This window comes from Candoia aspera, chromosome 6, assembly GCF_035149785.1.
Source record: "Candoia aspera isolate rCanAsp1 chromosome 6, rCanAsp1.hap2, whole genome shotgun sequence".
NCBI lineage: Eukaryota > Metazoa > Chordata > Lepidosauria > Squamata > Boidae > Candoia > Candoia aspera.
The window spans coordinates 34,792,675-34,819,378 of NC_086158.1; the positions used below are offsets into that span (position 1 = coordinate 34,792,675).

At 36.1% G+C, this 26,704-nt stretch overlaps 1 protein-coding gene across 2 annotated transcripts in view; it reads right to left on the reverse strand.

The window, feature by feature from the left end:
• Positions 1–2,352: 2,352 nt before the first annotated feature.
• PXYLP1 (2-phosphoxylose phosphatase 1) overlaps positions 2,353–26,704 on the reverse strand; it is a 43,905-nt gene continuing 19,553 nt past the window's right edge. For both annotated transcript variants that reach the window (XM_063306704.1, XM_063306705.1), the window contains exons 3-6: positions 21,590–21,751; positions 19,481–19,607; positions 7,027–7,166; positions 2,353–4,757 (exon numbers count right to left, since the gene is read on the reverse strand). In XM_063306704.1, coding sequence (XP_063162774.1) covers positions 3,826–4,757; positions 7,027–7,166; positions 19,481–19,607; positions 21,590–21,751 — 1,361 coding nt within the window. In that variant the 3' untranslated portion in view covers positions 2,353–3,825. The remainder of the gene's footprint in view (positions 4,758–7,026; positions 7,167–19,480; positions 19,608–21,589; positions 21,752–26,704) is intronic.

The window sequence follows — 26,704 nt, forward strand, 5'->3', positions numbered from 1 at the left end:
AGGACAATCATCTGCACTTTATAGGATCTATGCTATCAGGATTTAAGATGGCATGGAAAACCTCCATCTTGCAGATAATTGTCCTGGACATGTGTGAGTGCCTTTTCAATGACATCCTAGCTCAACTGCTTATCATTACTGTGTGCTGAGTTCTGCCCTTTTCATAATACTTAAATAGGGCTAGACTTACCTTATCTTGAATAGGCTTTCTTTCCCTGATGTGGATAAAGCTTTGTTAAAAGGTAAAGTCCTCCCTTTAGGATCTCCTCCCCTTATTCGTTAGAGAGTGGGCTGGTCAGTGAGGCTTTTGTTCTGGAATATTGGTTTGACTGTTTTGGGGCACTGTGTCATGCTCCCCGATCAAACGTTCCCAGAACTTCTGATTGGACTCGCATGCATGAATGGGCTTAACATGTGTTGGGTCTTGCAGGTCAGTAGAGTTGGGAGGAGGAACATGCCAGGAGTGTGAAAACATCTTGTTTGAACTATCTCTGGTATCCAAGGTCAAGCTACCAAGCCATTGGAGATGTCTGTGGAGAGTTGAACTGACTGGCATGAAGAGGGGGCTCCATGACTGAGAGAGGGAGGGGACTTGTACTCATTGGGTCATGTAACTTGGGGAAAATGCAGGAATTTTCATTTGCAACTTTTTCACTGTTCTGTGTACTACATTAAAGAGATTTTGACTAAAATCATGTATGAATTGAATGGCAGATTGAGTATTACAGTCATTACACACTGCAGTTTATCATAATGTGGATGTATACATTTACTCTATGTCATTTGACCTAGAGGATCTTGTTGCACTAAAGCAACAAGAAACTGGATGGTATGAGTTCACACAATACATGAAATTTTGGTTTAATTAACCATGCGTTGTTGAATAAACCATGAGTTTCTGACGTATATATCACTCTAAATTGATATGAGATAAATTATATAATTTAATCTATAAATCCAGACTATATATGGACATACCTTTTGCAGGCTGACTACACCATAGCCAATTCTGTTAATGCTTCATTCTTCAGATGTTTTTAATGTACTACTGGATCACACAGAATTATTCACAGCCTTTGAATTGCTTCAGCAGCTAATGTTTTTTCTACAATGGTACCCCACGGTCACCAACTGCTTTAATTCCAATCCTATGTATGTATAACTCTGTGCTGTTTGTACCTCCTGCTCATGCAATAGCAATATGCAGAAATTCAAGATTTGGTTTGGTTTACATTTTGGAAATTGTGCCAGTTTGATTCAAACCACTTCATGGCACCTGTCTGAATTTGAGTCAATGCACCTACTTCCAAATAAAATAAAAATATACCTGCTGGATCACTTTGGGGGGCATTTTACAAAGAACCTCAGCAGATATCTTCCCAAGAATCTTAGTGCCCCAGAAGCCCTGAATAGAGTTTGAGATAGAACAGCAAGTTCATAAAGTAAGTACAGATCGTCCATCTGGACATCCCAATTCTAAGAATCTTTTGGGAGGGAAGCAGAGAATAATTTCTAATAGGACACATACATTCCTTACAACTACCTTATTTTGGAAAAAGCCAAGGGCTTTTCTGTCAGTCACTCATTTTGATGAACTATAAATAGCTTCAATTTTTTGTCAGAATTATTTAATTTGCAGCAGTTTTTATGCAAATAGTTTTCAAGTTCTAAGGATTTAAAGGAGGAAATATGCAGGCATGTTTGCCAGTACTGAAATAGGGCTTGGAAAGGAAGAATCTTCAATTTTGAGTAATTTGCTTGAAAATTATATTACCTTTATATGGCAAGAATGACACTAGATATAAACTCTATGGAAGGTCAAGTAGTTTTTTTTTTTTTTCCCCTTGTACCTCTGAGTCACTCTTGACTCCTGGCTACTACCTAGACAAGTCCCTGCGGTTTTCTTGGCAACAATTTGAGAAGCAGTTTGCCATTATCTCAGGGCTGAGAGAACATGACTAGCCCAAAGTCATACACTGACTTCATGCCTAAAGTAGGACTATAACTCAGTCTCCTAGCTTCTAATCCCAAACCTTTAACCACTATACCAGACTAGCTCTCTAGGTAGGTTTAGGGTTATAATAAATGAAATATGGTTTGATGGGTTGTTTTCTGAAGGCTGTTAGCTACATAACTTCCACAAATCTGGTAACAACCACATTTGGAGCATTTTGTAGTTACATTTTTCTTAAAATGCATTCTAACTTCAGTACAAATGGATTAGGTTGCACATCTACTGGACAGAATGAATAGGTAATATTCCTGCAAAAGAATCAGCATTTCTACTTAAAAAAAACACAAACAAACCCAGCCCTAAAGAAAGATTGGCACTGAAGAACCACTACCACTAAAAATTCTTCAAAATTTTATTTATAGAAACATCTAAATGTATCATTGTCAAAATGATGCTAAAATGCCAGTAAAGCTCGAATAAGAATCACAGCTTGTTTTAATTACTAGCACCATTTTATCTTGTCATACACTAAATTATGGTTTCTGGGTACGTACAAGCTACTAACATTACAAAATGTAACATTTCCAGGTTTTTAAAAAATACTGTATGATGAAAACATTTTGAAATGGAGTTGTTTTTGCATTATCAAGTAAAATTATGCATAAGACTTTTTTCCCCATGAATCTAAATACCAAAGTTAAAAGATTATTGTCTGAAACATAACTTTTGGCATCCCTTTACAAGGAAAGTAGAAAACGGTTATGTCACCATAATGTAAAAAACAAGGTCCAGTTTATAAAATGTATTCCCTAGTCTATAAAAGTACTAAAGGGATTACAAAATTAAGCATGTTAAATTGTCTTTTGGTCATATGCAGCCAAACAGTAAACACATTGCTTTTTTCACAGCACAATTTTGTTTTTCAACAGATAAACAGAGAGATTCTAAACTGGATTAAAAGATGTAAAGACTTTTTTCTTCATATCTACCTCCTCTATATTTACTTTTGAATCCCTATCTAGCATCTGGCACAACTTGTAATTAGTGTTCAAATACACATAAAGTGCTAAAAGTGCAAAAACAGATTTTTTCTTTCCATGAAATCTACAGGTTGCTTTGTAAATGGCATGACGATTTCTAGCAAAAATTGCTTCCACATGCTTCGGATTCTACAAGGTGGCTGTAATGTATTGTAAATGGAGTCTTACGTAGCTTCTGTAGGTTGATCCATACTGGTCATGTACAAGATACTTTTTTAAATGCTGGTGCTCCTCAACAAGTCACTGATTACAGGCATTGAGATTTTCCAGATGTTCCAATGAATTGCTATGAAATATTACTGCCCCAACTTAAAGGAACAATCTTTACTCAATCTATAGCATAAATGAAGCACATAGCTTTAGATCAAGCGTATCCAGAACCCTGTGTGCAAAAAAGCATTTGAATCAAGCATCTCTTTTTCTTTTTTCTAATGGCTGCTTTTTTCTCTCTCTCTTTAAGAACAAATAATTATAAGAATAGATTGAAGAACATACTTTCTGTTATGACAATTACTGGGATTGTTAGTATTCGTTTTCATGTTTCAACCTTTGCTAAGTAATCAGAATATATGTATTAAGTTACTCAAGTAATATCTGTTTTACATCAGTTATGAGACAAATCATGTTGAGCATAAAGAAAATAGTTTTTGTACTGCTGGGACTAATGGTGGGATATGGCATTTTAAATTAATCTAGAATGAATTTTGGCAAAATAAAATAATTTCAAGCTATATTCATTTGCACTTAGGCACACAAGATTTGACAATATCAAGCTTCCTCAGAGACAGACCTTTTGACAATGCAAAATGAAATACTTTATTCCTCCTTTGTTTAGAATGGTCTTCTGCGACATGCATCGTAGTAACTAGTGGTATTAAAAGGTGAAAACATGTCCTGTTTAACAAAATGGACAAACTTCTCTAATGGACACATCATCTTGTCAAAATGCTTGTTAAAATCCCGGCAGAAGGAAGTTTGGAATGTAACATCAACCCCATTGTAAAGGATACGAATAAAGTTTTCTTTATATTTCTTTTCATCTTTCCATAGCTCAAAGACTAGTCTAGCAGCAAATCTTGGAAACTTGGCCCCAGTGATGCCTAAGGCACTAAGAACAGGTGACAAGGTAACATCATGAGCAGAGTAAAGAACAAATAATTCTTCTTTCTTGCCTTCTGCAATCCTTAGCATCCGATTGACTGTTTGGTTAAGAATTGGATGAGTGGCCAGTAGTGCATAAAAATAATAATATTTCTTTTTTTGCCTCTCCTTTTCATCTTCAAGTTGATGTTTCTTGATTACTTTAAAGTGCTCAATATCGATGCAACCATTCTTAGTACAGGGGAAGCTGGCATTATGGCAGAAATGGCACAACATAGAATCAATGGGATTAGAAGCTCTTAACTGCCGTGTGGGAATGCCAACTATTCTGGCCATATCTGCATATGTCTTTTCCAAATCTATGTTTTTCACTCGCAAGCTATACTGACGACGTTGCTCTTCCTCCAAGTAATGGTTTCTTCTCTGGCATTCACAGTGTCTAGAACAAAAAACTGTGCTCCATTGGTTCCTAAAGTTAATTTTCTTCCAATCAAATTCTGGTAGAAAAGAGTAGAGTAGCGCTAGTCCACTTTGTAGAGTTCGACTCTTTCCAGTGGTCTCCAAATACAAATGTTGATTTGTCCAGTCAGTTGGTAGCAAGCTATGCTTCTTTATATATATATCATGTAGCAGTTGTCCATTTAGTAAGTGTTGTACAATTCCTTTAAAAAGAAAGGAAAAAGATACGCCTTATTCCACAGTAGAATCTAGGAGAGGTAAGTAATTTGTGTTTATTTACCTTAAGCTCCATTTTGCTCTTATGTAGGGCAGCATAAAATAAGGTTAGTAGTATATATTAACAATAGGTTTTAATGAGGCATCAAATAAACTTGCACAGAAGCTCTCCTGGTGCTGTTGCTAGCTGACTGGAAGAGGGGAAGCTTCTGCGCATATACTAGGACCCTTTTTTAATTATTAAAGGTGCCAGATGAGGCCTCATGTAAAATGAAGCAAAGCAATGCAGATGCTTCCCTTTTAAAAAGTGGTATGGGACACTGCTTTATGAAGAGGCTTTAAAGGGGTGTGTGGCAAAATAAGATGTATTTAGTCAGAAGTGGCATAATTTCTTCTTATTTTCTTTTAGGATAAATATTATTTTCCTGTCGCCCCCCCGCACCCAAAAAAACCCATAAGAATTCTTATACAGAAGTTGTTTCCCATCAGATGACCATGACTTATCACAACTTCTAAATAATGTATAAAAACATAATGTAGACCTGTGTTTTCGAACATTTTCACAGGAAACTGATCAGAGGCAAATCTCTAGAAACAGAAAATTGACAGTATAACAAAACTTGTGCTAAATGAAGCTTTTCAATAACAAAAAGGCTGATTAAGCATTGCCACCCAGAGGGAAGTTCCTACCCTGTCTACCTGAAACTGATTGATTTGCTGATGGAAGGGCAGGCATGCGCAAAACGGTCATGGTGGTTTTTTGTGGGGGCAGGGGAGTATGCCACATTTGCCAGATAATGCCTCCTAGGTATAGATTGTAGTCATCATTTTTGCCTTTTCCATTGTACCTTAGAAAAATTGTTATGGACACCTTGGGATGCATTTGAACGAACCCACCCACCCCTTAGGCCCATCAAGTTCTTGCGGAACCCTAAGGCATGGACTACCCTGGTACGTTTCTGTTTACAGATATATCAACAAAATTGTTTCTTTTTTCTTGTATTTTACACAGCAACATTATTTCCTTTTCCTTTCCCTCTTTTTAAACTGGCCTACTATGAGCTCTGACTCTTTTGTTAATCTTCACCTAATTTTTCTACATTTACTTCTGCCCTCCTTATAACAAAGGGCTCAATTAACATTTTACTTGATTTCAATAGAAGAGATTTTACGTGATTTTCGTAAACCTCTACATGGTACAAAATTAAACACAACATTTTTCTGCAAATGTTAATGCAGAGATATTATTTATATGCAGCTCTTTACAGATTCAAAGTAACAAAACAGTGAATATGTCAAGTGCAAAAGTTTAGATACTCTTTTTGTCACTACTTTGTAATAGCTTCTTTGGCAGAAATAACTGGTTCCAATTTTTTCTCTTGCCAGCTCAGAGTCTTCCTATTCTTGATGTTCCCACTGGCAGAAAATATCTAGCTCAGAAATAGTCTTTGGTCTTTCTATATGCATTGCTTGTTTAATATCTCCCCAAAGAATATTATTTATTCAAATCTGGGAATAGTGATGGCCATTCTCAAACCTTTATCTTTCTTTCCTGTAAGCATTTCATAGTTGATTTGGAAGTATGCTTTGGATTATTGTCATGCTGAAATATCAAGCTCCTAATTAAGACATCCACTGAAACTAACATTTACTACAGAAAGACAACTGATACTCAGAATACTATAATCTACTGTCCTGAATTGATAATTTAATAGAATGAATGAGGAAAAAGTGTTTCTGTCAACTCAAAACAATCTGATGTATTTACTCTTTAATGTTTCACTATTCCAACAAGATGAAGTAACAGTTCTTCCATCAGATCATTCAGAAGCTTTTTCACTAGGCTGTGAATAAGATCCTTAAAACATGCAGAACTGATACTGTTTTGTTTTCCTCTCCTTTTTTCCTTTAGCATTGTATCTTTGGATTCTAAACCAAATGGTTTAGATTGTCTCTTTTTTATCTATTTTATCCATAACTACACCAGGAACTTTTCAGTGAAAGAGCCAAATATAAAATGGCATAAAAATGGGCAACCATGCTAGTTTTAAAGGGTTGCTCAGGCAAGGAAAAAAAAAAATCAGAATTTCTTACAGAAACTATATTATGCTGTGGAAAGGGCCAACATGCCCCAGGGCAAAAGCATTTAAAATATTTATCAAGTCTTTTGAGAAGCTCCAATTGAGAAAAAACCAAAGCATCACCAGCATACTGATTTTTGCTAGAAATGAAAATAAAACAGCTGTATGTAGTCACCTGTCTGTGTAAGCTCTCCCATTTCACACAGTGAATGGCTTGGGTAACGAGGCATGCTGCTCAGAGAACCATCCATTTGGGCTTCTGATCCTTTAGACATATGGCTAATAAAAGCTTCAAGCAGAGGATGGGAAGGCTTGCTAAAAGAGATTAACCAAAACAGCTATAAGTGTATGAAAAGCTGTAAAGATTAAAGTGCTCTAATTATGACTCTTCACAGAATTTCACATTAAAAGCATACTTCCTGCTCAGGAAAAATACTCTTTACAAAAATGAAATATGCAACCATGCAGGTACACAACCATACTTGTGCCTGAAAAACTGATGTGCAGGTGAGACAGATCTGTAAAATAAAGTCACAACAATTAAAAATATAAGTCAACCCTATGAACATTTTCACATAGCCTTTTGTAATTCATACATATAAATAGCACACAAAACTATTATGAATATTTACACATCACACTATGCCTTGGTTTGTCCACAGAATTAGCCATAAATTATGATGTACAAATGCATCAGACTAAGGTATATATTTTGTTTTGGCTTAGTGCAATATGTGACCTCAATGTAAAGGTGTTTCTTCAAATAATGATGACATGCCTATGTTACAGAACTGGCTAGTTGTCTGAATCTTACTTAAAAACATTAAATTAACATTAAATTACATTCAAACCCAGCAGGCTGAGTTGTCAGAAGGGTTGTTGAAGAATTTCATTTGGATTATACTTTTAAATGAATTGGCCTAATATTTTCCAATGCAGTTTTCAGATTAAATGTGCATATATTAGGAGAAGTTGTACACAAAGATGCTTCTATTAGTCTTATTTTTATTTTTAAAAAAATATGCAGAATACTGCTTTTATTTTTTTGAGCTCAATCAAACAAGGCAAACTACTTAAAGTGTGGTAAGGCCTGGTTTTGGACACATCAAAACAGAGCTGAAGTGAAAATTGGAAACAAAAAATCCCAGTAATACGTGGCTTTCTTTACTGATAGGGATGATAGTTCTAATTACAGGTAGTCTTCACAACAGTTGGGACTGAAATTTCCATTGCTAAGGGATGCAGTTGTAAAGCGCGACTGCATCACTTAGTAATGGAAATCCCAGTAGTCCTGGTTGCCGTCATTAACTGAATCCCATGGTCATTAGGCGAGGCAGCTTCCTGCCAGCTTCCCTCAAACAGGTCAGTACATTTTACTTTTAAAATAAAAGGCAAAAGGCAATATAGTTCTAATGCTATATCTTACACACATGAATTCCAAAAGTTAATATAATGGTTTTAAAATGAGTTTAATTTCCATGTGATGTTATTTTAAAATTTTGAAATTGCAAGGAGCACTTAAAATAAGTTACTCCAGTGTTTGCTATTTTGTCTGAACTTTCTAAAATTACTTAAACCACAAGATGGTGCCATACTGCTTTTATTTCACTTTAGATATGATTATCACATAACTACAAAGAATTTAAAACAAATAATTTACTTAACTGAAAAGTGATTTCAGTTTTGCTTTATTACCATCTTGTCCAAGAACTCATGCATATTGAACATCCACAAAATATAACCATAAAAGCAATTGTGTTTGATACTACTCCAATAAACATATACATTAATCTTACTACAATGGATCCTAGATGCTAAAGAGCAGTGTTTTGCAACCATATATTCTTGGGGCAGATGGGCAGTAATAGAAGTTTGAAGAATGAATGAATGAATGAATGAATGAATGAATGAATAAATAAAGAAATAAAGAAATGCCATCTTGGGTTTCTGACAACTAAAAATTAATACTCATAAAATGTGTCGGGGTTGCCAGGGATTTTCACTATTAGAGGTTCCAGTAATCTTAACAGTTTGTTTATTCATTTTATTTATAGGCCACCGGACTCAAACATCTCTGGGTGGCTTACAAGTTAAAAAAAACCCAAACCCAACCAATAAAAACGTAAGATAATATCATTACGAGACATGCATTGTAAGAACATGTGCTCTAATGATTCAACCTTCCCTGATTGAGATAGACAAAGCCTCTGTACGGTTGAGCAATTGCTTAATGTGTCCTCTAAGACAGCTGATGGAACAGCATTCAAGCAGGCTGGAGAGGCTTGGTAATATTTAGGGTAGTATGTGGCTTTAGGTAATTCACAGGGTAGTATCTTGAATGTTCTCTAACAGGCCAATACAACCTGATGGTTTGACTGAGTTCACTTTGTAATTCTATATCCCCAATCCACTACTTAATCACCACTTTGACTGTGTTCTTGAAGCCAGATCCTAGAAAGTAGGATTCATGGGAAAGGCCACAGGTGCGCACTTTGTTTATAATATTTTTCCACCACTTGGATTTACAGCATACCTGTCTGAAACTATTACTAAGAAAAGCCCCATGGCCATCAAACTAAGCCTTAGCCAGTGATAATAATATTTGCCAGACTTATCCTAGGGAGGCCAGCTTCTAATCGCAGGAATGCATCAGGGAACACATCTAGATGGCTGGGAAAAGGCTCTTTAAAAGCTAATCTGTTTTATCAGGCTGTTAGAAAAGGGCCCTAATAAAGAGTTAAGGAAACTTGCAGCAAAAAGCGTAGTTGTAGTAGGAATATAGTTCCCTCCTTTTTCCAGTGGAATCTCAAAAAAATCTGTCACATTTTTGGGGGTTATAAAGTTTAAATAATTTAATTGCTTAGTTTTCCTTCTGATGGCCTGAAAGACTTCTCATTGAAACTTGAAATATCTGATTTCTTTGATTGGTTGACTATATACAGTACTAATTGTGAGTTACAGAGGTGTTAGAAAAACGTAACTTTGCACTGTTGATAATAACTAGTTGCTCTTCCTTGCAGTGTTATGCCATCATCTTAAGAGCTCCCCCTAAGCCAATCTGAGTCTCTGTCAGAATGGCAGCACCATCAACAGTAAGACTAGCAAATATTTTTCTACCAATTTTGGCACATGTAAATCAATTTCTTGTATGCATCTTTCAGTTGAATTTATGTAGATGTTAAATAAAAATGGGACAAATATGCTTCCTTGAGTCTTCTGGTTATTGAGATTGAACTGGAATGTGACCAGCCCAACTGCACCTCTCATTGAATCTAGTACTGGTAAAATACTTACACCAATACTAGATATTATACAGGTATAATAGATCAGTGGCAGTAATCTTGTATCAATGGAGGTGTTCTTAAGTTTTTATTTATAACTTTATTTATTTATTTGTTCAATTTATAAGTTGCCTTAATCAGCTAGGTGACTCTAGGCAATATACAACATATGAAAATTAATAGAACAAGTAGAAACAGTGATAAATGACAGGAAAAATCAGGAATAAAAACTCCAAAGAATGAAATCCCAGTTTCAGTGTGAGGTTACAAAGTGCACTGCCTAGGCCTTTTTGAAAAAGTTATGTTTTACGGGCTTTCCTAAACAACAATAGGGTCACGGCTCTGTGGATTTTGAGGGAGAGTGGAAATACTGTCCTACAGGGCAGGTGCAATCATAGAGAAGGCACATCTCCAAGGTCCCACAAAGCAACACAGGCTTTCCTGAAATTGGACAAGTAATTCATTATATTATTCATTTACAATTACAAGACACTAAACAATATTGTCAAAGTATAGCTATGAAATTAATGCCCTTGAGAAAGGTACTTACACTCTCATTATGAATTATTAGTTTATGAATATTTATTTTTTAAAATACTTATTTCCCAAAGTTGATACTTTTGTAACAACAACAATAACTTATTAAATTTATATGCTGTCTGACTCCCAGCAACTCTGGGCAGTTTACAATTGTTAAAAACATTTAAAATCAATATAAAAACACAAAAACAGCACAAGACAAAAGAACAAAGATGGCAAAGAAAACAAACCCAGAGGGGAACAAGGAAAAGAAAGAAAGGGGCATCAGTTGTCCTTGCCAAAGGCTTGGGCTTTAATAGTTACAGCTACTTGGCTAACGTTTTGTTCCATGGGTCCATAATAGCAATATTTTGAAAAGGAAAGCCTGCAGAAGGTGTCCTGGCCTGGCATCAGCACTAAATATATTCAGACATCTGACAGGGCCAACTAACTGTATTTAAAGGAATTGCTTAAATTGTTACTGTTGTTCATTGGTGGTATTCCTCAGCAGCTCTCAACGTCCTGAAGTTGAGAGGCAGCCTCACCCCACCCAGGCCCTTAGCTGACAAAAGCAACCACTAAAACAGAATTGGGAGGGGCATAGGAAAACAGGACAACCTCATCTAAGATAGGTACTCTCCTCAGTCCCTGTTAAACCCAATGTCAGTTGACCCTCATCCAATCCATGACTGTATCAATACTCAATCTCTCCTGATTCAGATATTATGGACAAATACAGCTGAGAATCATTTCATCCCCAAACTATTCATCACTATACCCTATAGACAAAATACTGCTTTGATGCACTATACAGCCCAGCTGCCAGGATACCAGAGAACAGTCATTCAGGTTATTCCCTGAAAATAGGAATGGAACCAATGTAATGTAGTATCCCAATCCCCAAATCATGGACATAAACTAAGTCCATACTGCAATCAGCAATATCAAAACCTGCTGAGATCCAGCAAGATTAACAGTCACATTTTCTCCTGTGTCTTACAAAAGCCATCCATATACGCAACCAAACTTCTTTTTGTCTCCAAACCAGGCCTAAGGGTCAAGAAATATCTTACACTTCACATCAAGCTATTTTGCCATCCCTACTAGTAAAGTTCTACCTGCATTCCAACCCAGAACAGCAGCTTAGGGATAATTTGAACAAATAGGAATCTAACAAGCTTCCTTTTCTCATCATTGCTTGTCCTCAAAATTTCAGAATTTGTTATGCATTTGAGTTTAATGCACAGCTTCCTGCTCAGTTCCTTTATGAAGTATCTATTTACTCGCACCATCAATTTAGCACATACTGCATCATATGTATACATTTATACATTTATACTATAAAATATTAACTTAAGAATTTACAACAAACTTTGTAAAAAAGTTTGTAAAAAAAATTAAAAGGGTTTTCCATTTCCAATTAAATATTACATCCAAATATCCTGTTTGGAAACCTGAAGCTCTTTTAAGAAGTACAGCTTCACTATTGTACTCCAAATACTAGCATTTACAGTTAACCTTGTGAAAAGTCAGTTTTGCTCTTGTTAGAAAGCATCCAGATCATCTATCAGTAAATAGTACATAAGCAATGCTACTGTACCATATATACATTTATGAAAAGCTATTCTTCAAAGGCCATAAGTGAAAGTATTTGTACTTCAAGAAAAAATCCTGCACTTGTATATCTAGAAGTTTTACTATGAGTGTTATTATTCACAAGAAAAGAAAGGAGTTGAAGGTGAGAAAGAAATGCAAAGCAGCTGAAAGGAAGTACATTGGTTAATTATTTTTCCATTTTAAAAAAATCTTATTAGCAATCTGTGGCCAATTTACAGTATCCAGGCAACAATGTGGAGATTGATGGTACTATGCACAATGAAAAAAAGTATTTTGTTAGTGTGATTGATTAAGCTTCCAGAAAGATTCTTCAATTTTAATTTCCATAAAATGGAAGGGTAATGTGGAAGGTATTCACTCTGCAACCTGACCCTTTCTTTCATAACTGTATAATTTGAGATGCAACCAGGGCTACCTACTTAAGTACCACTGAATTGAATCTGACTCCTGGTAACTATGTAGAAAAATACCCTCCATCCTGATCTGCCTCCAGCCATAATCCATAAATGTTCTGAAGTCCTATTTATCACCTTGATCCTCTCATCCACTAGCTACCCCTCTTTCTATTTCTTACAATTTTGCCAAACATAAAACTTTGTTCTTCTGGTCCATCATTCCTTGCATCACATGCCCATAGTATGTGAGTTTTTGCTTTCTGATTATTGCCTCAATGGACTAGTCAGTCTTTATTTAATCCAGGTTGGATTGATTAGTACCTCTTGAAGTCCACTGTATTCTTAGTAATTGTTTCCAAGGTCATAATTCAAGATAGAAGGCATCTATCTTCTCTCTCTCTTCAACCTCATTCACTGTTCCATTTCTAAAGGCATACATTACCGGCAAAAACAGTGCTTTAACTATTCTGAGCTGTGTTGTCATAGAAATAGACAACATGATCTTGTCTAAGTTCATTATTACTTTCCTCCCTAGAATTAAACCCCCTTTTAATTCTCTAGCACACTTTGCATCTTCATTTATTTCTGAGTGCAAGAAAACAAGACTAAATATTACTTTAGTTCACTTCATCACTGTCAACTGTTATCTAAGGTATTTAGTATCCTGAACTCCCTTCTAGTTTGGGAACTCTACAGATGTATGCCTGCTTGAACTGTCTTTGGTCAACATTCTATATGAGGTATATGTAAACCTGAGACCCCTGCTTGTGGCTCATTTGGGTGAAAGAGATAAGTGACTTACTGTAATATGCTAACATTGAAATAATAATACAATTTTTGGATCCGCTCCATATTTTGGCATTTCTGGGTTGAAAGCCTCAATTAATCAAAGCCATGAATGGCCACAGTGTTGGAGGTAGTGACTTAAATGTAAGAGGATAAATGGTAAAAAGCATGAATTAACACATAAATGAAATAAATTAAAAAATAGATACACTGTTTATCAATGGAACTAAGAGAAAGGGATAAGATATAATAGATCTGAATGAGGATAGTCATTATGGAGTGGAATTTATCTTTACTTATTTGAGTTCAACCCTGCCTTTTATTCAGGAACTTGAGGTGGGGTAGGTAATGCTCCCTCCTCTCACAGTATTTTCCCTATAACAACCATGCTGTGAGGTAGGTCAGGTAGGGAGAATGACTGTCTGAAGTAATCCTAGGAACTATGGCTGAGAATGTACTAGAAACTGCCTTTTCCTGCTGCCAGTCCAATACTTTAATCACTACACCATAACATTTCATCTTGTCAGGATTCAGCCTCAATGTGTGTCATTATATCCAGACCCCAGCCAAGGACCTTCATACCAACTCCTATTCCACTCCAAGTAGAAATGCATGTGATTATTGGGGTACATGATGGTTGGGTGATATAACTGCCCATCAATGGATGGCAACACTGGGCATCTTCTCCCAGGTTATATTCTAGGAAGAAGAGGCAACTAGGAGAGTAGGATTTGGGAGATGCAGATAGAAGGACAGATCTGAAGGAGGCTCACAATCTAAACCTGAAAAACATATCTTTGTCAGGTAGAATGAGTTAGGACTGGGGAAGGATAGTATTTACAGGAAACAAATGATTTGTTGAAATAAGTGAACCTGTTTTAAAAACCATTTTTAAGTTAACTAAGTGTCTGTGCTACCCTATATCTTCCCTACATTAAGTTACATTACCTTGAAGAGGTTTAATAGTAGCAGGAGAACAAAATAGTCTCACAAAAAGGAGTATATCGATTATACTTTATCTTAAGCTGATGGATACCATCTCCCAGAGGCATCATATAGATGTTAAATACAATGGTGGGGAAGAGGGGGCACTTATTATAAAAGAAGCTCATCCTCCATCACTGTCTGTCAGGAAGGACAGAACTACTATAATATAGTGCCTCCAAATCTTAACTTCAAGATGTCTAGCAATATGGTGCCAAGGAGTATGGAGAAAGACTAATGAGATAGAAGAGATTTGCCAGTCCCATTCTCTTAGGATAATAGTAATCGTAAATATTTATTAATCTTATATGCTGTTTGACTCCCAGCAACTCTGGGCAGCTCACAACGATCAAAATAAAGAAATACAATAATTTTTTTAAAAAGGATAAAAGATGACAAGAGCAACAAACTGAATGGTATGAAGCAAGGAGTCTTACTCTTTCTCACCAAAGGCCTAGGTGAATATAACAATGTCACAGGGTCGTTTGATACCCAAGGGTTGTTTACTCAGATGCACCAAGACGTTCCCCAATGAGAAACTGCACACAAACACCTTTTGTTCTCCCCTTTCCTGTTGGGGGTTATTTTACTTAGAAAACCACTAGTTACAGTATAAAAGTGCTCTTTCTACCGAGGTGACCAACTAATACAATTTCCAACTAACCTATATTTCTATCACTATTACTACTGTAAACGATGTCTATTCTAACTAATACATGTAGGTTACTAAGCTATGACTGTCACAATACTATTCTATTACTATAACTATTAAACACTACTACTATCTCCAGGATACAATGCTCCTTGAAAAGGACGAAGTCTCACTTGCTCCTGGCATTTCTACAAACCTTTACTGCTGCGCTCTCCCTCACTTTCGTCTGCTTCTCTCCACACCACCACCACCACCACCACCACCACCCAGCTGTTCCAAACACAGGGCTTTTTAACAATCTCCCTGCCGTCCTGACACTGAGGTGATTTAGGAGTAAAGGGGAAGAATGCAATCCCCACTGCCTGCAATCAGGGTACAGCCCGTCCTCCCACAAATAACTAGCCCAATACCTAGTGTCACATCTATCTCTTCCCTCTGCCAGGTACTCTCAAAATTTATCTCCCCCAAGTCCCTTAAATAGTCTACCCACCCCCATCTACCAAACCTTGAGCTGTAATGCCTGCTGCCCACCTATCCCTCTTCTCCCACATATATTAATTAAAAGTTAATACAGGCTATCCAACTATATGCCTCCTAGACCCCTTAATCAGTATCTACCAGGAGCACATTTTCTATCACAAAACCAGGAAGTCACCACCAGTAGCCTTTCTCTCTCAAAAGCTGCTCTCATTCCAGGATGGAGTTACACACTCCCCCTTTCCCCATTGTCTGCCTCTCACTCAAGAAAGGAGAACCCTCAACCTCTCCCACATTAACCAAATTCTTGCTAGATGCATCCCCAGGGCTTCCAGTGGTGATCATATCTGCCAGGTATGATACCTTGTAGAAAAGGTCCTTCCCAGAATCTTGGAAGTTATTAGCTACTGTATATCCAATTATTGGTGGTAGTGGATTGGATTCAATAGAAGCAGCAGCAATTCCCAAATACCCCACCAGTGAGTCCGATCCACAGTTTTACTTTCTCCTTTTCTGACACCACCCCTGCCTCTCCCAACAATGGCAATGATAAAGGGAGTTGCTACCTTCTTCCAGTTTCCTTAGTCCTCTCATTCAACTTATTCCATTCCCACCATCTCCAATATCTTCTTTCCAGGATATATTCATGTCACAGAATTTAATTAAGGAGCTGAAGGTTGGTTGCTGAATAAGGATGGTACATGGTGGAAGCAAAGCCAGCATAAGAATAAATGGAATGCTTAAAGAATAGTTTAATACTGAGCACAGAGTAAGATAATCACATGCAATGTCCCTTTGGTAGTTAAAGATATAGATATATATGTAGATATATAACTATATAAGGAGTGTTTGTAGTGAAATTGGAGGCTTGTTAGTTGGGGAGGTGAATATACATGTACTTTGGTATGCAGAAGATGCCATATTGCAGAGAATATGACACAATGTGAAGTATGGTTCTGAAAATCAATATATCAAAGACCAAGATGTGTTGACAGAGAAAATGGAGTACACAAGTTATAAATAAATGGCAAAAAAAATGACAGCAGGTAGATGAATGTGTATACTTACTAAAGTTGGGGAAATTGAAAATATTATGTACAAGCATAAGGTAGCATATAGGCTGTTGTAAGGAATTAAAGCTTTATCGAAAGAAGTAAAAATGGTGCTTCTACCTACTTTGTGAAATGGAAATAACAACCTAGTACATCAGGAGAAACTGAATACTGTGGGAATAAGGTACTTAAGAAATGTGCATGATAAAACAAGAGATAGGATCAAGAACAAATGGTGCTGAATGAATGTGGACTGACTGCAGATGTGACTAATACAAAACAAAAAAAAACATGTAGGTGGTTTGGTCACATACAAAGAATGAATGAAGATCAAATAAAAAATACAAACATACAAAGGAATGGGTTAAGAGAAAGTTGTCACTGGATGGAGTACAGGAGATCCTCAAAAAGAGAGGCAGTATGTGAAGCAGTGGATGGATATGGTGGATGAAAGGATATCATGCAAGGATAGAGGGGTACAGGTGACAGTGAATGCTGCCAAACTAGATTTGACAGTATTTCCATTTCTGTTTCTGTCTCATGCTTTTAATTTCCTTGGCTTACTGTTTCTACCCCTTTTTTGTGCTTTGCATAATACGGCTTATCCTGAAAGGCAAATAACATGATAGGTATGTAAGTATGTATGAAAAAAAGGGTTCTTGAATGAGCACAGAAAACACTGTATATCATTTGTATGCAAGGGAGCTTCATGAATATTCAAACTTATTTCACATACAATATTTTTAGAATGGCTAAATGTTTCACAAACCATAAGTTATATGGACAGCACCTATCTAATCTTACACAATTTCATTGTGGGATCCCAACTGCATGGGGATATCAGCTAAATTAGGAGATATAAACTTAATATTGTTTTGTACATATTTAGAAACTAATTTTATATAAAACAAAAGAACAAAAGAACTTTATATAAATAACAGTTATGCTGGAAGTCTCTACAATGTGATTTGCAGGCGTTGGCTTTGTTTCTTTTCAACTTTATAGAAGAATTAAAATAGTTATTTAATTAATATTATCATAGAATGTCTTTGACAACTTTGGACTTTTTTCCAATACTATTGTACCAGATATTTTTAGAACTTTGGCTGTCATGCTTTATAAAATGTCCAAATAGCTTTGAGTTATCTCTCTTCAATTAATATTTCATTCCCTGGAGTAAGTTCATTAAAAATTCAATCACTGCAATTAACAACTTATTCATCACTTATCTTATTATAAAATGTAATTGCTCACTACAGCCAATGAAATTTGGTTCTATTCACCAGTAGGGCTATTCTAGGAATATTTATTATGCATGGCTTACTTTACCATGGTAACATTCTATTTGTGAAAATGTGTTTACCACAAAAAGGTACTGCGGTTCTGGTTCTCTCTTATATAATTTTACTTTACAATTGTATGAAAAAGTTGAGATCCCTCTTGTCAAACTATATGTTTCAATGAATCCCTAAGTGACAGAAAGTGACACAAGGTACAGAGTAAACACAACACTCTTAAAATTTCAGTGCATTCTATTTATGTGCAATTGTTTACAGATTCAAAGAAAGAAAACAGTAACTATGTCAGGTGCAAATGTTTGGACTTTCTTTCAGTCAGTACTTGGTAATACCTCCTTTGACATAAATAACAGCTTCTAAACTTATTATGTAATCAGATAAGAATCTTTCTATTCTTGCTTTTGGAATTTTTTTCCCACTCTTACTTGCAGAACACTTCTAGTTTGGAAATAATCGTAGATCTCCTTGCATGCATTGCATGTTTGAGGTCTTGCCATAAACTATCATTCATATTCAGGAAGTCTAGGAACTGTGATGGCCATTCCCTAACCTTTATTTTTTTTCTGGTGAGTAAATCAACTATAGTTGATTTGGAAATACGTTTTGGATCATTATTCTGATGAAATATCCAGCCTTTTTTTGACTTCAAATCAAGACATCCACTGAAACTAACATTTACTACAGAATTGGCATAATATACCATCTTAAAAATAATACAAACTAATAGAATAAATGAATGTGTGAGCTTCTGTCATCTTAAAACAATCTGGTGTATTTACTCTTTAATGCATCATTATTCTGGCAACAATTCCTCCATCAAACTTTGCTGCATTCAATATGGTAATGCAACACTTCTTCACCATGTGTGAAAATCTAAGATGCTTAAAACATTCAGAATTGATACTATTTTCTTTTCCTCTTCTGTCCCTTTTTCCTTTAGCATTGTATCTTTCTTGGGAGATTGGTAGAATTTCCAGCACAGGTGAGTCACAGCTATAGAAAATATTTTAAACCTTTACTAAAAGCACTGGAAATCTCAGCACTTGTAGTTGTAAAGGTTTAATTGTAATTGTAAACTTAATGGTAGGATTGTCTCTATTTATCTATAAGCTACACCAGGAAAATTTTCAGCAAACGAGCTGGGTATAAAATGGTTAAGTAATAACAAATCCACCCACTCATCCACACATGCTTTTAGGAGTGACTGGAGGAAAGCAAAAAAGGGTGCTATCTTCTTCAAATCAGTTGAGATTCCCAGTGCTTTTAGTAAAGGTTTAAAATATTTTCTATAGCTGTGACTCACCTCTGCTGGAAATTCTACCAATCTCCAAAGAAAGGAGATTAAAGATGGAAACAGAAGGGAACATAAGTTTATCAATATTGTGTGAATGAATATGCAGAGCACTATATAAGAAAAGGATAAAGGAATCCTTTTAGAGAAAATCTGAAGGTCTGTGCTTAAACTGATGGCAATCTATAGAGAAATGATTATGCATTCTGACTGGGCACTAACATTATTTGTGCAAAAATGAAGTATACAAAGCAATGGTATAATACATAAACTGTACCTGTTAGGCATTAATGTACAGTCAATGTCCAGCCGTTTTGTTCTAGGAATGGCATATAGAGGATATCGGTCTCCATGACGAATTAATACATGAACAGATATCAGTTTAAAATAGTGAGGTGCATGACCTGTAGGAAAAACAGAGAGAATAGGCTTATAATGGCTATCGCTTTTATAATTTATAGTAAATTTACAAATTTAGTTAAACATACATCATTGGCACTGAAGAACTATAATAGTTCAGTTCAGTTTTCTACTGATATGACTACAAGTGGATTACAAAACTCTCTGTGTGAGAGACAGATTGCACACAAGAGAGATGAAGTGACCCAGTAGGCATTTTAATTAGATCAAGAATTCCCAAAGTTTTTGACAAAGTCCCCCACTAAACTCTTCTGAGTAGGTTTAGTGGTATGAGATAGAGATGACTGCTCTTGCCAAAGGCTACAGTCTTATACCACTTACCAGAAGTAATCTCCTCTAAATTCAATCAGTGGGATTTGGGACCTTTCCCTACTTGCTTTTAACCATTGCATGGACATGACCTGGCATCCCTCTTTTGCTGCCAAGTCCCCATAATGTTGCCTTCATCTTTTTCCTAACCTATTCTTGAGAGAGCCAGTCCTCCTTAGTATTTTTCTTCCTTAGGCAGCCAACAAGCTGTGACCAGGGCCATTCAACTCTGAGTGCAAGAAAGTTATTTCAAACCAGGTTCTCCCCCTGAAATAGCCAGGTTTCCAAGCTGATCTCAAATAGCAGCTGACAAGTATTTGTGGTAAAGTAGGAGAGACACAACTTTTTCTCTGTGGTTTCAGGCAGTGACTCCAGGATGCCTGTCAGCTTCATTCAACTTTGATTATGAAGTAAAAAAACAGCTAATAAGAGGATTGTGCACTGCAATGGTGGGGGTGGGGGGCACATTTCATGCAACCCCCACTTCCCCATACTCTCCCTGTCAGCTGTTCTTCAGAGTGTCAATAATTTGGGCTGATGCAGGTCACTTTTCTGGATAAAAAGCCCCCTTCCCCTGCCACCTTCTGCTTCTTCCAACTCAGGCAGCTGGTGCCCAGGAAGAGAGAGGGGGTTGGGTGAAAGAGGGAGGGGGTGAATTCTGACAAAACAATGGGTAGAGCTATGCTGAGAAGAATTGATGTTTTTGAACCGTGGTGCTGGAGAAGACTCTTGAGAGTCCCTTGGATTGCAAGGAGGTCAAACCAGTCAATCCTACAGGAAATCAACCCTGACTGTTCATTGGAAGGACAAATACTGAAGCTGAAGTTCAAATACTTTGGCCACCTAATGGGAAGAGAGGACTCACTGGAAAAGACCCTGATGCTGGGAAAGACTGAAGGCAAAAGGAGAAGGAGATGGCAGAGGATGAGATGATTAGATAGCACCACTGATGCACATGAATCTCAGTAAACTCCGGGAGACAGTGGAGCACAGGAAGGCCTGGCGTGCTATGGTCCATGAGGTCATGAAGGGTCAGACACGACTTAACAACTGAACAACAACAATGGATTGGATGCCTGGTGATGCTAAGAAGGTCCCCTGGCTGCAAGCCAGAATAGAGGCAATTGGGACTGATGATGGGGACAGCAAAATGTATGCTGGATCACAGACAACTCTGATTTGAACTTAGGGAATCGAAATGGAAGTTTGGAGTAACTGAAGAACTTATTTCCCATGACTGCATACAATATTAAACTATTTTGGTATGAGGTACATGTCTGGCTGAGGCTACTTCTGTACTACATAAAAAGAACAGCGTATTTTTTTTTTTTTATCCATTTTCTAATTCTTGCAGTTCAGATTCAGAAGCTGCAAGCTTTTGTATAAAAAGCATGCATTCTACCTGGGGCTTCTAAAGATTTCAAATGCAAGGCATGACTAGATCAATCCTATGGGGAAGGGGGAAAGGTATATTTAAGCAGCTATTTAAATTGAGCTTAAGCTAGTATGTAAGATCTGAGGGTTGCATTTACTTTTACTTTAATTGCTGCTTTCTGTTTGAAATTTGAGAGCATTCTATCAGAAATGTTTCATAATTACAACAGAATTAAGCAAATAAAAATAAAAGAGCAGACAACAAGACAATCACATAAGTTACCTTCCATACTGCGTTCAGGGATGCTGGGAACATTACAATAAAACTGGGCTTCATAAATAGGGTCGATAGCAGGTGGCTCTGTTAGTGGATTAGGCATTATTCTCTTTCGATTCTTGGAATGCAGACCATCGTCTTTAATTGGGTTAACAGGAATCAAATGTACTAAACATATAAATAAGCAATATGCATTGTGAGTTGATACTGATTATTCTAATGCTAAATTATTTATTTGCATAATTCGAAATACATAAATAAATATGGAATGAGTCAGGGAATAGATTTCTAGTACAAAAACTATTTCTACATCTCATTAATTAGTCATTTCTTAGTGGGTTGGACGTGATGATATAATTTTGCTGAAGGAGTGGTATTCATCAGCAAAAGAGTTTCTTCCTTCTCATTATGCATTGCTTGTGATCCTTTGGGGTAAGAGCAGATGGTGTAAGAGAGACAATACTAAGGGAAATTCTATTGAGCAAAGGGAACCCTAAAATGAAATCACAAGGTTTCAATTAAATGCATAATAAATAAATTGTCTAAGGCACTACCACTGCTAACAATTTTGTGTATAGTAAGCTACCCTTTCTTAGAAAATAGTCTTCATTCAGAATCTTGTCCCAGCTCCAATAAATGTGTTTAAATCCCACTCCTCCAACAGAAGAAAATTCTTTGAAACAAATTATTTTTCCAGGATTATCTTAAATGCATACAGCATATTCTATATACAATATAGTATGAAGTAAGAGGCAAGAAAAAAAAAGCATATAGCGTGCTCACCTGCTGCAATTTAGCCTAATGACTATTCCCCTTTGATTATTAAAATATATATGCACTACTGAAAACAACTTTTGCCAGATTATAAACTTATCCTAATCTTACCCCACCTTACATTATGCATACAACACATGCACTATGGCTTTTAGCATAATCACTTCTGAAAAGTAAAAGAAACAATATAAAAAAAAATCAAGTAGAATGTCTTGCATTTTACTATATCTGTTCATCTTTTTTACCAATTCAGCAGGCTATAAAGTTTTTGCCTTAATTAGGAACACAGTTATGAGAATAGCAAGAAATACAATGAATACTAAAATAGCTAAAAGGAAGGTACTGAAGAAAAAGCATTGATATTTACCAAAAATTATGAGACATGAAAGCAAATCCATTCCTTTTTTTCTTTCTACTTTAAAACCTGGAATATTTTTTTTTCCCCTGGATGTTAGCTTAAACACAGAAGGTTCTTTCAGTTTAGCGCAACCAAACTATTCGAAACCATTTTTACTAACATGAAAAACTGCAAAAGAAACTTTGTTTAAAGGGTCCATGGTAAATTTTCATTGGCTTTAAACATAAAATAGACAGGCTAGAAAAGTTCTGCCAAGAATGGAGAAGGGAACTTTAACTCTTAGAAAAAGCGATGCTAAAATGTTTTCTAACAAGATTATTTCTCCTTTGTGTCAATACAGAAAAGAGTGTGCTGTCTTGTTCTAATTCTGGACTGCCTCTTTTGCTAATTTATGTAACTGGCCAATGTCACAGAAAGATATTCTCAGAATGTCATACTAATCTTGATAAAGAGTACATGAAATTTTCTGGATAGAGTATGTGTAAATGTAATCTGCTGGTTCTGAATCTGGAATCATTAATTAGATTAATCTGGTTGGGCTGAATCAGCCTTTCTCTGGTTGGCCTGAATAGTACTAATAGGGTACTATCATGTTTGGAAGGTGACAAGTTGGGGAATGGTGGGCTACTCACCTCACAGAATAACTGCTGACACTGTTTCCACAAAACTGACAGAACTGAAACATGGGCATCTAGAAAAGTAGCATTGTTTCTAATAAAGTGACAATATCTCAAGAAACTATTACCTAAATTGTTACTGAGTAGTCCTTTAGGTACATGTACAAATTTCTGTTGCTAACATTTTCCAGTGAAAAGGAAATTACACCATAGCAAGAATATCCTAAGTACAACAGAAGAGATAAGGAACAAGACAGATTTTGCAACAACAATGATATGGAGTAAGAAGGAAAAGCTTCAAAAATGTAACACAGAGGCAGGCAAACATTTGATAGCTTCTATGCACTCTAACATCTCCACACAAATTTCACAGACTTTCTAACAGTAAGAATCCAGAAAATCTATTACTGCTTGTTCCAGTTTGTGTTACCCATCAAGAGTTTCCCCCACCAAGACTTAAATCAGGTATTGTTGTTATATTTCATATTAAATCTATTCATGAAAATATAACAAAATATAACAATCCAGAAGCAGGATCACAGTCTTCACCCAACATGTAGGTAACAAGAAAATCAACACAAACAACAGGAAACTCCAAATCACATTTCAGCCATTTCCTTTTAATTACCTCTATAATATTTGTCCGAGGGTCTAATGATACAAGTTAACAATCCTGTGCACTCCTGCATTTAAAAGTGTCCTTTGCAATGATCTTATGTAGCAGTATGCACCAATGAAACTGATTAGTAAGAAGATGGGAAAGTAATTATATAGTTCTAACTAACTCTAGGACTCTCATTAAACATTTTGAGAACTTAAGAAAGATACGCTGCAACAGTAAAGGTAAATTATAATATTTTGTACTTCCTTCCTGCTTACCCCTACTGCAGGAAAAGATTACTAACTCTCAATTAAATTGAAGGAAAAATCCTCCAAAACATTGGCTTTTAAGGGTGAATTATTACCTATTGGACCACAGCTGTGTTTCATTTATGAGTACAACAGTATGTCCATAATATTGATTTTTTTTTTCTGAGAACAGAGGTGTCTGAAACAGCCTAAGGTAAACAGCATTAAGGTCTGACTTTTAAAGGCCTCTGGCTATCACATATTTGGCAGTGTTTCCACAGTAACAATACCCCTAACCTTGTCAGTTGCAGTGTTGTCTCAGGGTGATCTGCCTCCAAAAAGAGGTGCCAATTACTGTGTACCCCTCAAGAGTCATATGCATACCGTATACGCATACTCCACACACTCACTTTCAGGATAAGGAATGTTATGTAGAGCACAAAAAGAAGTAAGAAATAGTAAGCCAAAGAAAAGGAAACATAGCTAAATCTAGTTTACACCAACACTGTTTACAGTATCTTTCTATAACTTTCTAGCCTTGAAACCCTTTACTTCCCCTACAAGCATATGCTACTTCATAAGTTGCTTTGTGTTCTTTAAAATTCTCATCTTTGTCTTAGAGGATTGCATCTACTCTATCCAATCATAACTTTCTTGGTCCTCCACCTGGTTTTGACTTAAACTTCCTTCATGTATTGGTTCTGAGATTTGATCCCCATTAATTCTTTCGACGTAACCCAACTATCTCACTGTTACCTGTTGTACCCTTTAATTGGAATTTGGAAAAACACTATTCCAGACTCAAGTTAATGCTAATCACCTTATAGTTTTTGGACTTGTTCTTCCTATATTTTTCTTTGTAAAGGGAAACAATAACTATGTTTTTCCTATCATCAGGCACAGATGCAATTTTCATATACATATTAAACAAGCTGCATAGCTATTCCATAAGCAAACCAGATCCATAAAAATCCATTATTTTAATATTTCTCTAGTTAAACCATCTACTGTACATCTGCAGTGTTTGGCTAAAGTTTTTAAGAATTTACAAATATTCATGGAGGATTTAATATTTAGTACAGGTAGTTCTCATTTAGCAACTGCCTTGTTTAGCAACCATATGTGTACTTTTAACACTGATTCCAACTTCCTTCAGAGAAGTTTGAGAATTTTGCTACATGACTAAGATGGAAGTCAGGTGACAACAATTACTTAAGACAGTATGTGTTTGCCGATATTGCTATATCAACATTCACTGCATAGGTTTTGATGTTCAAGCAACATTAGTGTTGGACCTAGCATGGCACTTGTTGATATAATATGAATTGATGTTCCCCATTGGTTATGACAGAAGGAATCTGACAGCTAAAAAAGGGAACAATAAGGTGTGGGGGGCGTAGGGGGGATTAATGATGCTAAAAAGGGAAGTTAAAATTATTGCTGTCCACAATGATCAGACATTACTTCTCTTCTTCCTGCAGAATTTAAAGACCTTCATTGTGTATGTGTACACGTTTAAGACCATATTTGTATGTGTGTGTATGTGTATGTGTATGCGTGCATGTATGCGTGCCTTAAGAGCCAGTTTGGTGTAGTGGTTAAGGCATCAGGCTAGAAAGTGGGAGACCCTGAGTTCTAGTCCTGCCTTAGGTACAAAGCCATCTGGGTAATCTTGGGCCAGTCACTTTCTCTCAGCCATAGGAAGCAGAAAATGGCAAATCACTTCCAAACTTTTGCCAAGAAAACACTAATGTTGCAGGGACTAGTCCAGGCAGTCACCAAGAGTCAAGACTGACTCGAAAGCATATCACCTGGAATAACTAGGTATTAAATGAAATATATGAAGAGATCATGCAGTATTTTAAGATAATACCTTATGAACCTTTATAATGCTTAGGAATTCAGCTGCCATATAATGGGGAAATTTAGTAAAGTATTAAGGAAGCGTAAAAACAAAAATAAGACAATGCTGTGTGATTCTGGACAGCTTAAGTTTTTCACATACGCCTGAGCATGTATACGCTAAACAGTTCATATCCTAGTCATCCTAAACAATAGCAATGGCAGTTCGAAGCAAACTATTTTAGCATGTTGTTTAATTAAAATATCAAACAAATTATGGTTATCCAATTAGGAAAGGATAAGAGAAAACAGGCCTGTGACAAAATTGAAATCTTTCAAATCATAATTTAGGTAATCATAAATACATGGTCAAAGCTGAGGTTGTTTCTTTCAGAAAATCCAAACAAACAATTACAGAAACAAAGTATCTTTTTCACTACCAATTATGTTTCTTCAAATTTACTTTTTCTTCTATGAAGACTGTCATCATACATACCACCTAGAACGATTACAATGGTTCCTAAACCTAAAATAGCATTAAAATCTGTCATCTGTTATAATGACAAAGAATTTCTTTATACAACACTTACAAGTTGCTTTTTATCAAAAGGCCCATTTTGTCCTGAGCAGATTTTTATGTAATGATGAAAGCATGACAGTATACATGAAGAAACCTAAACA